This window comes from Schistocerca piceifrons, chromosome 6 (genome assembly GCF_021461385.2).
Source record: "Schistocerca piceifrons isolate TAMUIC-IGC-003096 chromosome 6, iqSchPice1.1, whole genome shotgun sequence".
In the NCBI taxonomy this organism is placed as follows: Eukaryota; Metazoa; Arthropoda; class Insecta; order Orthoptera; family Acrididae; genus Schistocerca; species Schistocerca piceifrons.
In genome coordinates this window covers 204,337,203-204,349,987 of record NC_060143.1, presented here as the reverse complement: position 1 = coordinate 204,349,987, position 12,785 = coordinate 204,337,203, and the positions used below count along the sequence as shown (strand labels likewise).

Genomic DNA, 12,785 nt, shown 5'->3' with positions numbered 1-12,785 from the left:
TTTGAATTAGTATGGTTTTGCATTCTACTACATTTCAAGAATCGATACACCCACAATCATAAATATCTAACCAAAGTAGCTAAATACTGCTAGTGTAATATCACATGACCAATATTGGCAAGCATGCTTTACTCTCATCAAACCAGAGAGAGAGAGAGAGAGAGAGAGAGAGAGAGAGAGAGAGAGAGAGAGAGAGAGAGAGAGGAGGAGAATTTTACCATTCAATTGCTCCTGATCAGCAGAAATATCCAATTCATGACCTGCATCTGCATCATCTTGACTCCCATTATCGTAGTTGATCAATGTCTCATCGGCATGTGCATCCATGTTGGTATGACAGACACTATATATAGCTGACTCTGCTAATTTTGTTACTGAGGCACAATCTGTTGAAATAAATATAAGATTCAAGATTTACTGAATGACAAAGGAGGAATTTAAGGGAATCAGAACACCAAAAATAAATAGATACGTGAATACTATATGTTTCAGTCAGTAGTCACAATTTATTTATTTTGCCTACTATCTACTGATTTCAGTACACAGTACAATCCTCAGGTCAACCCTCTGGTAAGCAGTCATCACGCTTGCTTCCCTAGTAGGTGTGTCAAATCAGTAGCCAGTAAGCAAAATACTGCTAATATAGAGTAAAAAATATTCTTTTTCAGCATTGTATTGGTTGCTGTTCCACCAACAATACGGCAGGAATGTGAAATAGATAAGCATTTGAAGTGACTGACATGACCCAATAGAACACAAATAAGAACGATATGATAATGAAAATGGAAGTTACAGAGGTCTTAAGAGACAATTAATGGAGGAGAAGATTCGAATTAATTATGGTATTGGTGGCTACTGCAACTTAACAACTGCCAGCTGATATAAAAGTATATGAGTTTAGAAAAGCACTCCTAGCATAAAAATTATAATGATACTACACACACTTATTATTCAAATCAAAAGTACATTTGCATGTGATGCAAAATGATGTTTAAAAATGCTACAAGAATCGAAACTCAAGATTGCAACAAAAAACAAAAGTGATGAGAGGCAACTTATCACCACAGATGAATGAATGATAACACTAAGCTTATTTCGGATCAACTGCCCAGGCAGTGAGGGAAGGCATGAGACTAGATAGCTGCGGGTGTGGGTAGAGTGAGACTGGAAGAGTGGATCGGGGGGAGATTGGGGAGACAGGGAACTGGGGAGGTGGGGGTCTGGTGAGAGGGGGGGGGGCAGACAGGACAGGCGGGGGCCGAGGGGGGGGGGGGAAGCCCGACTCGCCAGGTGGGGCCGGGGGGGGGGGGGGTGGAGACCCGACTCGCCAGGTGGGGCCGAGGGGGGGGGAGACCCGACTCGCCAGGCGGGGCCGGGGGGGGGGGGAGACCCGACTCGCCAGGCGGGACCGGGGTGGGGGGGGGGGGGCGGAGACCCGACTCGCCAGGCGGGGCCGGGGGGGGGGGGGGCGGAGACCCGACTCGCCAGGCGGGGCCGGGGGGGGGGGGGGGGGCGGAGACCCGACTCGACAGGCGGGGCCGGGGGGGGGGGGGGGGGGGCGGAGACCCGACTCGCCAGGCGGGGCCGGGGGGGGGGGGGGCGGAGACCCGACTCGCCAGGCGGGGCCGGGGGGGGGGGGGGGGCGGAGACCCGACGCGCCAGGCGGGGCCGGGGGGGCGGGGGGGGGGGGAGACCCGACTCGCCAGGCGGGGCCGGGGGGGGGAGACCCGACTCGCCAGGCGGGGCCGGGGGGGGGAGACCCGACTCGCCAGGCGGCGCCGGGGGGGGGGGGGGGAGACCCGACTCGCCAGGCGGGGCCGGGGGGGGGGGGGCGGAGACCCGACTCGCCAGGCGGGGCCGGGGGGGGGGGGGGGGCGGAGACCCGACTCGCCAGGCGGGGCCTGGGGGGCCGGAGACTCGCCAGGCGGGGCCTGGGGGGGCGGAGACTCGCCAGGCGGGGCCTGGGGGGGCGGAGACTCGCCAGGCGGGGCCTGGGGGGGCGGAGACTCGCCAGGCGGGGCCTGGGGGGGCGGAGACTCGCCAGGCGGGGCCTGGGGGGGCGGAGACTCGCCAGGCGGGGCCTGGGGAGCGGAGACTCGCCAGGCGGGGCCTGGGGAGCGGAGACTCGCCAGGCGGGGCCTGGGGAGCGGAGACTCGCCAGGCGGGGCCTGGGGAGCGGAGACTCGCCAGGCGGGGCCTGGGGAGCGGACTCGAAAGGCGGGGGGCTGGGGGCGGAGACTCGAAAGGCGGGGGGCTGGGGGCGGAGACTCGAAAGGCGGGGGCTGGGGGCGGAGACTCGAAAGGCGGGGGGCTGGGGGCGGAGACTCGAAAGGCGGGGGGCTGGGGGGGGGGGCGGAGACTCGAAAGGCGGGGGGCTGGGGGGGGGCGGAGACTCGTCAGGTGGGGGCGGAGACTGGACAGGCGGGGGCTGGGGGGCGGAGACTGGACAGGCGGGGGCTGGGGGGCGGAGACTGGACAGGCGGGTGCTGGGGGGGGCGGAGACTGGACAGGCGGGGGCTGGGGGGGGGCGGAGACTGGACAGGCGGGGGCTGGGGGGGCGGAGACTGGACAGGCGGGGGCTGGGGGGGGCGGAGACTGGATAGGCGGGGGCTGGGGGGGCGGAGACTGGACAGGCGGGGGCTGGGGGGGGCGGAGACTGGACAGGCGGGGGCTGGGGGGGGGGGCGGAGACTGGACAGGTGGGGGCTGGGGGGGGGGGCGGAGACTGGACAGGCAGGGGTTGGGGGGGGGACTGGGCAGGCGTGATATGGATAGAAAATGTTCTTAACAGATCTGCTGTGGAAGGAGACAGATGGGAGGAATGTTGGTTGGGATAGGTATTGACCTTGGCTTGTCTTCAAAGGATTAACACTTGGTTTGTAAGACTACCAGCAAGAATGTACTAGAATATTATGTAGTGTGGCTGGGTAATGGAGTAACACTTTGGAGGATAACGGTAGGATTTTTATCTGAAGGCTTGGGGAAAGATTGGTAGATTTTCCCATAACCTGGGCCATATGTGGGGAAACTTGTTCTTGCCACAGCAAAAATTGGCACAATTTCTCAATAAATTTTATGCAGGTGGTGCTTCACAGTTCGTAAATAATTGAAAATGTCATTCAAAAATTACACCATGAATTTATAGTAAACAAACCTTTACTTGCTTCCAGTTTCCATCTGTCAGATCATCATCAGGCAACATGCATAGCAAAGATGGAAATACACGTGATAAATTTATCTATCAATTTAAAAATATGCGACGAAGATATGAAAACTTGAAACATAAATCTGACATAGTCTGCAGTAATAATTTTTATTTGTGTCAGGTTCATCTTGCCTACTCAGTATGTTCACACCATACCATTACACTGGTTGTGTGATGGTTTAATATATTTTGTATAAGTTCTTTGTTGGTATACAGGATGCCCAACAGTGACAGAAGCTTGTGACAAAGTGTTGTTTAGTTCATGTAATACAAAAATATTTTCTATACACAAAAATTCTGTTTATGGACTAGGTGAACTTTATGCTGAGTGCCTGTAAACCTGAGACAAGAAAGGGCCGTGTGAATAGGATTTTGGAATAGCGATTGGGGCTCTAAGGCAGCACCACAGACTATCATTAGCAGGGGTCCAGTTCATGAAGTTGTCACCAATAAATCTGAATCAGATTATGATATTTCTTTGAATGCAAAGCTATGTTATTTTAGATAAAAATTGCTAAGTTTCAAGAATTACATTCTTTTGCTCAAATTCAGTATAATTCCTGGCAGCTATGACATACCCAACTAGACTTATATGCCCAGTGTTAACAGTTATGGAGGTTACTGAAATACCATAAAATCAAATTTAAATTACAATTTTGCCTTCACTCTGTCATTTAAATACAATGGACCAGTGATATACAGCTATCTTCAGGACTAAGAATCAAACAGAAATGGGGAGCAGGAATTACACTTGGCACCACTGATTTTGATTGAGAATAGTTTCCTCAATAGCATATCTCTTAGTACCTTTTATCCTACACTTCTGATTGCAAATACTTTTTCGTTGTTAGCAAATACTTTTTCGTTGTTAACACTGCTTGGACACACTGATATTTCAATAGCTTCTTGAATTACAGAACTCCTGTACTTCATGAGTCATACCTCAAGTTATTTTTCACAATATGTATGCCTATTGCTGAAGAAGGTTTCTATACAGAAAATTTGTTACTTTCTTAGATATTCACTTAATGCAGAGAACAATCTTCAGTAACTGTGTGGCCTACATAGCTTCCTCCACATTATAAACAATACATACCCAATAAACTTGGGTCCAACTTGTCTGTCTCACTGCAGTACTGAATACTGTAAACTAAAGTTATTCCTTCAAAATACATTCTCAGTGTTCTTCTGTTCAAGTTACTTTAGGATATTCCAACATTTGCTCCACATTTAATCATGGTACTGTGATGACACACTGTATCATATACCTAACACTGAAGTTGGTTTGCTCATTCAGATCTGTATAACACCATAACTCTCTGAAGTTGATCACAGTTACAGGAGACACTCAAGAGTCCCCAAGGTGTTGTAGGAAGATATTTATGTACTTGTGGGTTATATTTTAAAGTGGCAAGTTGTAACTGGCAAAAATAAATAATATTTGTATTACTGGCTTGTTACAGCAAAATTTTGTCAATACACTATGCAAACTATTTATTGTCTGCAACAGGATTTGGCAGAGAAGATGTGTAATGAGAGAATTCAAGGGTAAGTTAGCAATGACAATTTGACATTAGGTCAATGTATAGTGGTTCTTACCTTAAGGAAGTGATGACAGTTAACATGTGCCCTGTTTCTGTAATCGACCCAGCAACAACAATATGAGTGAAAGACAATTGTCAATCAAAAACATAGTGAATATTAAGATATTTAAATGAGCAGAACTTGTTAACTGACTCTCAGTTTCGATTTTTTAAAGGATACTATACACAGAAAGCAATAGAAAATCTTAAAAATGAAGTGGTGGCAGAGCCAAATAACAAATATTACCTGGTTGCTTTGTCACCTTGCTGAAGCCACTGATTACATAAACCATAAAATTCTCCTTTGCAAACAAGTTTTATAGCATAAGTGGCACCCTCCTCGCATAGATGACAGAAAACAAAGGTTTTCATCAACAGACTGTGCCACAGACATGAGAAAGTAACTTTTGCATGACGTGTCATTGCCAAATAACATAGCTCAATGAAACTTCAATCGTACACCTGCATGACCAGAATGATCATGTTCGACAATAGTGGACATACTCTCATATGGCTAGATGTGGGAGAATGTGATGCACCTAGGAACACTGTGGAACTTGTTTTGGTGGTCCAGGTATTATGGAGTGAAGAGGTATAATGCTACATGGGCATACTAATCTCAATAACAATGTGCGACTTCATTGAAATGCACAGGAGCAGCAGCTATTGATAAAAAGAGAATATTTGGCAAATGGACTGACCTGCCCGTCCCACAACTTAAAATCCCGCTAAGTGTGTGTGGGATGCGTTGAAGAGATGTATTGCAGTGTGTTAACATGCACAAACGACCATCCAGCAACTGTCAACTATGCAGGTGCTGGGATCTAACACCCTACTACATTAATACTGTGATAAGACATTGTACTGTATCTCCAGGGGTGGTCATGAATTTGCAATTTAAAAGTGTCATGTGATGATAGTTATTGTATGAATAGTTGGCACTGTGCACAAAAGAGTAATCAAATGCACTGTGTTGCAATATATTCCATCTTATGTTCTTGAAGAGGGAAGAACGATTGTTTGAGGTTCATCTTGCTGTAACAGTCTATGTAAGTTGTAAACGAAACTAAAATATAGTTGTTCATGACTTAAATTTTGTGTAAGGTACGTAATGATTTGTAAAGCTAAACTTTTAGTGTCCTGAGTAGACATGGCCTTAACGAAACATTGACCATTGTTAGGCGCCATACTAGAAATAGATAGTAATTTTTTTCAGCTCATCTTCGAGACGTGGCGCCGATTAGGACACTAAACTTTCTTTCAGACGCCACGAGCTATGCGGCCACTATGGATAATTTAATATATTTCACTTTCTGAATTTCTCAAGGTTGCGAGATAACATCCCGGGCAGAAAGGCCTGGTCACAGGATTCTAGTTCTAGTATAAGATTTCATCTGCAAAAGATCTTATATTGGTATTCGAGATGGAACCACTATCTGGAGTTACGGGTTATATTACCTCACACTGAACTGATCTACGAAATATTATCTGGTGCTATAAGCACATGAGTTTTAACTGTGCTTTTGATATATGTCGAGGAATATCTGTGATGATTCAAGAGAGAGACAATTAATTATTTATAATCCCATAACCACGCTGAGTACTGAGCTAGTCTGCTGATTCCTGATCTGCACAGGGCTAAATTAAATTGCATTACACTGTTCATAGCATTATTAGAGTTATTTCTCTTTCGTTTTGGTGTCAGTTTATTAAAAGCTATCAAAGCATATAGAAATTAAATTAAATTACAACATCCTGTGAGACGTTACTAAATGCCCTCTGAAAACTACCTAAAACAGATAGTTAGGAACCCCATTTATGATGAAAATATACTGGATCTAATGGCAAAAAATAGATCTGACCTCTTTCAAGATATCCACATTGAAACAGGTATCAGTGACCATGATGTGCTTGTGGCAACAATGATTACCAAAGTATAAATGACAACTAAAGTAAGAAGAAAGATATCAGTGAGGAAATTTAAACTTTCAGCACACGGCAGGAGCACATAGAGGAACTATGGCTCAAGCTTAAAAGAATAGTTGACCACGCGCTGGATAGATATGTTCCCAGTAAACAGTTTATAAATGGAGGAAACCTCCATTGTAAACAGTCACCGTAAAGAAACTTCTAAAGAAACAGAGATTACTGAATAATAGGTGTAAGACAAAGTGTAGGGCTACAGATAGTGAAATGATACATGTTTGACTGTCAAGAGAACAATGCATGATGCCTTCAGTGACTACTGTAGCAGAATATTGTCAAGTGATCTTTCACAGAAACCAAAGAAATTCTGTGTGCTTTCCACAAATCCGAAATCGATTGTGACCAATCAATCTTTAGTATCCGACAATGATTCAGATTCTGCCCAGTCCGAGTACTGACATGGACAGCCAGAGATAATTGGGCTTCGTACACTAGTCACAACTCAATCAGATGAGGGGCACCATCAAAGCCGCAAGCGTATCATGCGGAGCCGTCCGCCAATGCGAGGCTGCCTGTAGCACCGCAGTGTATATATTTAAGGCAACTTTGCTATGCTCTAATATTCTTTAAGTTAGCTGTGAACTCCGCCGTCATCAACCTCACGGACCGCCTGTGTGCTCTTACGGTCTCTGCATTACAGCCAGTCGAGTGTTTATAAACTGTGTTCCAACTACACACAATAGGATAGGAAACAATCCATTCCAAACTGATTGCTTCAGATGAAAACTGCTTTGTTCGCCATGATATGCAACAAAAGTTGGTTCTGGTGCAACATAACTACATAAAATTGTTTGAAATTGTCTGCCCCTTTCAATACTGATCTTTTTAACTATATTCACTTGGATCAGCATTTGTCATGTGTTTCAAATATCCATATTTATTCATCAATATCCATCCTGATTGCACATTATCACTTAATTCACATTGACTCAGTTTGTTTTACTGCCATCATTAAATAATTTGGAGTATTTTGATGCAAGTTTCAATGTCACATAATTTGTACATTCAGGTATGTGAACAAAGTGTTTATTTTCAGCTTTGTTTGTCATTTAGAAACAACCCAAGCTTTACTAACATGTATTGGAAGTCAGAACCATCTCTTATTTGCAGTGACGTAATAGGTTTTGAGGTGGATGGATTCCATCAACTAATCCTCAAATCCTGATATGAGAACACTGCTCTCTAATTTTTAACACAATTTAGAAAAGCCTTTTGAAGCAATTTATGAACTTCAGCCGAAGCCAGAGGACAAAATATCTCACTTCTGATGAGTTTCATATAAAAGATGATATTCCAATCACAATTAATTAATTAAACACCATTAAAGGCATATCAATAACTTTCATAGTACTCTGTCCACATAAAATTCAAATTTTGTTAACCCACTGAACAACAAAATAGTTTGTCGTAGGCCTGCATTTTGATAACATTAATGTTTGATTTTAATTTTGGTATTTTCCTAGAGACCTTTTTTTTTTGTACAGGAGAGCGTCGATTATCCAAACTAACTGGGAGACCGGTGTTCACAAAACCAGTTTATTCAGATAGTCAATCTGTATACTTTTTCCAATAAAAGGGATATATACTGATAATAACACAAATTTCTTTTACTAATAGAAGCATAAGTACTGTTGGAATGTACATAGTGCTGCTGAGTAAATAAAAAAATAAGTAATAAATATGCATTTTGCATGCACATATTATAGACTTGTCTTAAAAAAATACTTAAATTTGGTCTGTCTAAGCAGGTCTACTCACTTTTGAGCAGCTAAATCACACACTTCTTTAAGGAGAAATATCCAACACTGGTAGCTTTCACCTTGTGCTTCAAACCACTGCAGTACAGTATCTAAACTGTAAATGGTTCAGAAGCAGCTGATACATTTTCACCTTCATTGGACCACTAGTTGATGCGATGCTAGTGGTGTCAGCTTTATCAGTTGTGAGTTTTACAATTTCGCTATCCTGCATGATTTGGTGCTCTGGATCTGCATTGTCAACACTCACCCATCCTTGAATGTAATCTTCTTCTTCTTATGTTCAGGGCAATTGAGTTCTTTTAGCACAATGAGCATTTTGGACATATCATTCTGTTCGCCATTTTCAATTGACTTGGGAGAGCTTCCCGCCAGAACCAAAATTTTATTCCAGGATTTTATTTCCAAATTATATTCCTTTACAATCTTCCATGCTGCTACAATAATGTAGAACTCATCTTTCAAAAATCAATATTTTTATGATTTATAGATGCTGGTACAATGGAATGTGCCCTCTGCTACTCACCTCATTGTGGTTTGCAGAATAAAATAATAACGATGTGACCAATGGGCTGTGATTAGGAGATTACACAAGGTGGAAGAAATGTTACTTCTTTTAACTAGTCCCTATCGTTTAAGATATCAAATGATGGATGAGTTGGTGCACCATCAACAAACAGTAATGTTTTCTCCATTTTGCAACTGATAAGCTTTTACAGAGGGTACAGAAACTACTCCATGAAAATCTTACTATCCATCTGGGCACTCTTCTGTGAGATTTGAACAATAAGCATCGCAGACGTATTAACATGTTTGAAGCAATGCAGTTTGTTACTTTTATGAATGATATGTATAGGCAAATGGGCGCTACCAGTAGCCTTAGTACAAAATTAAGAAGTAACAAGATTCTTGCTTATTTCAGGACCAGGTGGGTGCTGCTGGTCACAATGTAAAGCAAGTTTTTCTTGGCAAAGCTCTCCAATTGAGCACAGTTTCGTCATGTGATGCAACGACTAATAACGAGATATAATTTTATTTCCTTTCTTTTACTACCTTGTATTTCACAGATATATTTCTGATGGCAGAATATTTTTCATTTGGTTATATAGTGTAGAACATGAAGTGTGACTATGTTTACTTTGCTGTTCTCTATACGAGTTCCTTATGCAAAAACTTGGGATTTTTTTCTGATGATCTTTCAGATAGTTTTATTGAATGTATTATGTGAAACAGGATGCAATAGGCAGAAGTTTTGTAAGAACTGTGGAGCAAGAGAGGTATTGACAGTTGTCGGGTCGAACAGTGTGGCAGTCAGTCACGGATGGCGTGTGAACATGGCAGTACGAAAGCAAGTTTTGTGTGAAATAATGGTGTGCGTTTAACGCGATATTAATACGGGACTTTTATGTGTTAGATACGGTTTGAAATTTGACTTTATGATGGACATTCTAAATGGACGCTGCATTACATGAATGCTGTTGGTTTTTGCAGAATAATGCTTGTGGCAGTAACAATGCACTCATGAACAGACAGTATTGTCATCGGTTTAGAATTGAACTGCATTACATAAAATGTGAATTTAATATTGCTCAATTTCTCTTGACAACAAAATATGACACATGCTAAAACACTAACCAGCAATGTGGACACTGTGAACTATGTTGCTATGTAAGTGACTTTTTTTGCGGGAACATCGCTATCGTGAACCATGAATATTAACAGCAAGACTGACCGTCTAATTTTGCAACTGGCAAATTATAGCAAATGAAATGTTAATTTAAACACAATGTGTGGACTGTGCCAAAGTACCATGTGTGAAAGTTGCAGCTGAACAAATACGACCTTTAAGCGCTGCATGAACAGTTACATTGTTCCGGCTTATGACAAATCGAAGCTATACAACTTAATACCACCACCAGCACAAACAGGATGTAAGGAAAGATTCATATCAGCAACTTCAAACTGCTTCTATCGTCGTCGACACAATCTTATAAAATTGAATTTCTTTTGCTTTGTAATAAACTATCTCTTAATGTTTCTCTCCGTAAATAAAAGTAATATATTGTAAAGACAGTTCACCTTCAGTGATTGTTGACCCCACCACTAATGTAGTTATTGCCGTCATTTATATGTTTTTATTTTTCAGTGTATTTGTACTATTCGTTGCATGTGTCTTTTGGAAAGGTGTACTTCGTCGTGTATATACAGTCGTTTAGGCAGGAGAATTTGTTTTTTCTACTATGAAATGTGGCCAGACATGTAAGTTGAGGCATCTGCCATTGAAGTTATTTACACCGACCAATTACAAGGATGTAGCTTATTCACCATTAGTTCAAGTTAACATATTAGAGGGAACTTTGAATATAACAGCTGTCAAAATACACAATCTTTGTTTACGTGCCACTTGATGTAATATTTCCATCCATTCATGTTTAGATGCAAATTTATCTGGGTTTAACTGTTGCTGGCAAACAAAATTTCTGTACACTGTGTCCTTATCTATCAAATTAGCCTCAGAGTATTTAACCATTTTCACCATCAACAGATTTTATCACCAGAATTTTAACAGAATTGGAAAACTTCTCATATAGAGGTTCACTTTTGAAGTTTCTGGAAGTAAAACGGGTTCTTGGAGTTTATACAATATTAACTTACTTCATGCAGTTTTTATTTAAACATTTTATGATTACAAATTCACAGTCATAGTAAATCTCCAGGAACCGTCGTCTTCACATTCAGCATTGTAAATATTTTCAAGAGCATAATATGCTTCCCCCATGCGTTCCTTATTTTGACTTTGAAAGAATCAGCAGCCGAAGAATCAGTAGACAATTTTCCTCCTTGTATTTGAAGCTCATGAATGCCATGTCTTGACTTAAAACATTTTAACCAGCCTATGTTTGCTTTACAGTTCGAGGCCTTCCAAAGATCTTCATTAAATTGAATTATATTTTCACACAGAATGGAACCAGGGACAGGTTCTCCTTGTGATCTTTTCTGCATAAACCCCTTGTAAACAGCATCATTTAGATCTATGTTCACGAAGAGCTTCATAGTTTCACAACTTAGTTAACTTGGTAGCAGATTCACCTTCCTCCAACCTTTTATTAATCTCATATTTATCTCTCATAGAAAGGAGAACACATTTATATACAGTCATTTCATATTGCAATCTTTACTTCACATAGCCTCATTTTTTGATGGTATAATATACCACCTTTGAACCATCACCATTAGCTTAACTGAGGAGGGGAAGGACACATCAATAGGACAGCAATATGTGATTAGCATGGTGTGTCTGTAAGAGATATTTCCAGTTGACATTACATCAAAGGAAAGTTCTCAACCTCTCATCTAAAGCACTCTCCCCTCCTAAATTATCTTCTTTATGGATGGGTCTCACTTCCAGCTCTAAACCTGCATTTAATCATGTGCAGTGGTGGAGGACCTACTTGCCTTTACACATACTGTAAACTGGAAATATTGCTTTGCAACCCAATCCCAAAACCTTTCCAACAGCAAATCTGACATTGAACCCTGCCTTGAACAGTTCCCACCACAATCTCGTCTTGATCCACCACCACTACTTCAAAATGATCCCTCACAAGTATTCCAAGAATTCCTCACATCCAGCTCTACGATCCCTAAAAATCTGATGACACCATCATTATCCTCCCAGCAGACAAAGGATCTACCACTGTGGTACTTGACCAACAGGAGTATGTTAGTGAAAGTCTACACCAGCAGTTTGACACCTCTACATACAGCATCTCTCATCAAGCTCCTTTCCCTGTGAGTCAAACTGACCTGCTGTCCCTCCTAAAAACCTCAGGCCCCTCTCAAGGACTTACACCTCAAACCATAGAACTTCTTATCCCACCCAAATCGCGCGCGGCGCGCGCACACGCACGCACGCACGCACGCACACGCGCACACACACACACACACACACACACACACACACACACACACACACACACACACACACCTTACCTTCTTCCTAAGATTCAAGAACACCATCATCCAGGCCGTCCTATAGTTTACGGCTTCAAACCACTCACCAAATGTATATCTGCCTTAGTTGATCAACACCTGCTACCCATAGTACAAAGACTTCCCTGCTATATTAAAGATACCAACCATTTCCTATATCGTCTGAAATCCATGCCCGTCCCACTCCCACCACACACCTTGCTAGTCACCATTGATGCCACCTTCCTCTATACCAACATCCCCCACATAGATTGTCTGTCTG

General features: G+C 42.7%; 1 protein-coding gene across 1 annotated transcript in view; it reads right to left on the bottom strand.

Moving 5' to 3' along the window:
- LOC124803084 (ATPase family AAA domain-containing protein 2-like) overlaps positions 1–12,785 on the bottom strand; it is a 238,536-nt gene that overhangs the window by 30,292 nt on the left and 195,459 nt on the right. Inside the window, exon 23 of the mRNA XM_047264216.1 lies at positions 219–386. Within this exon, the coding sequence (XP_047120172.1) occupies positions 219–386 (168 nt within the window). The remainder of the gene's footprint in view (positions 1–218; positions 387–12,785) is intronic.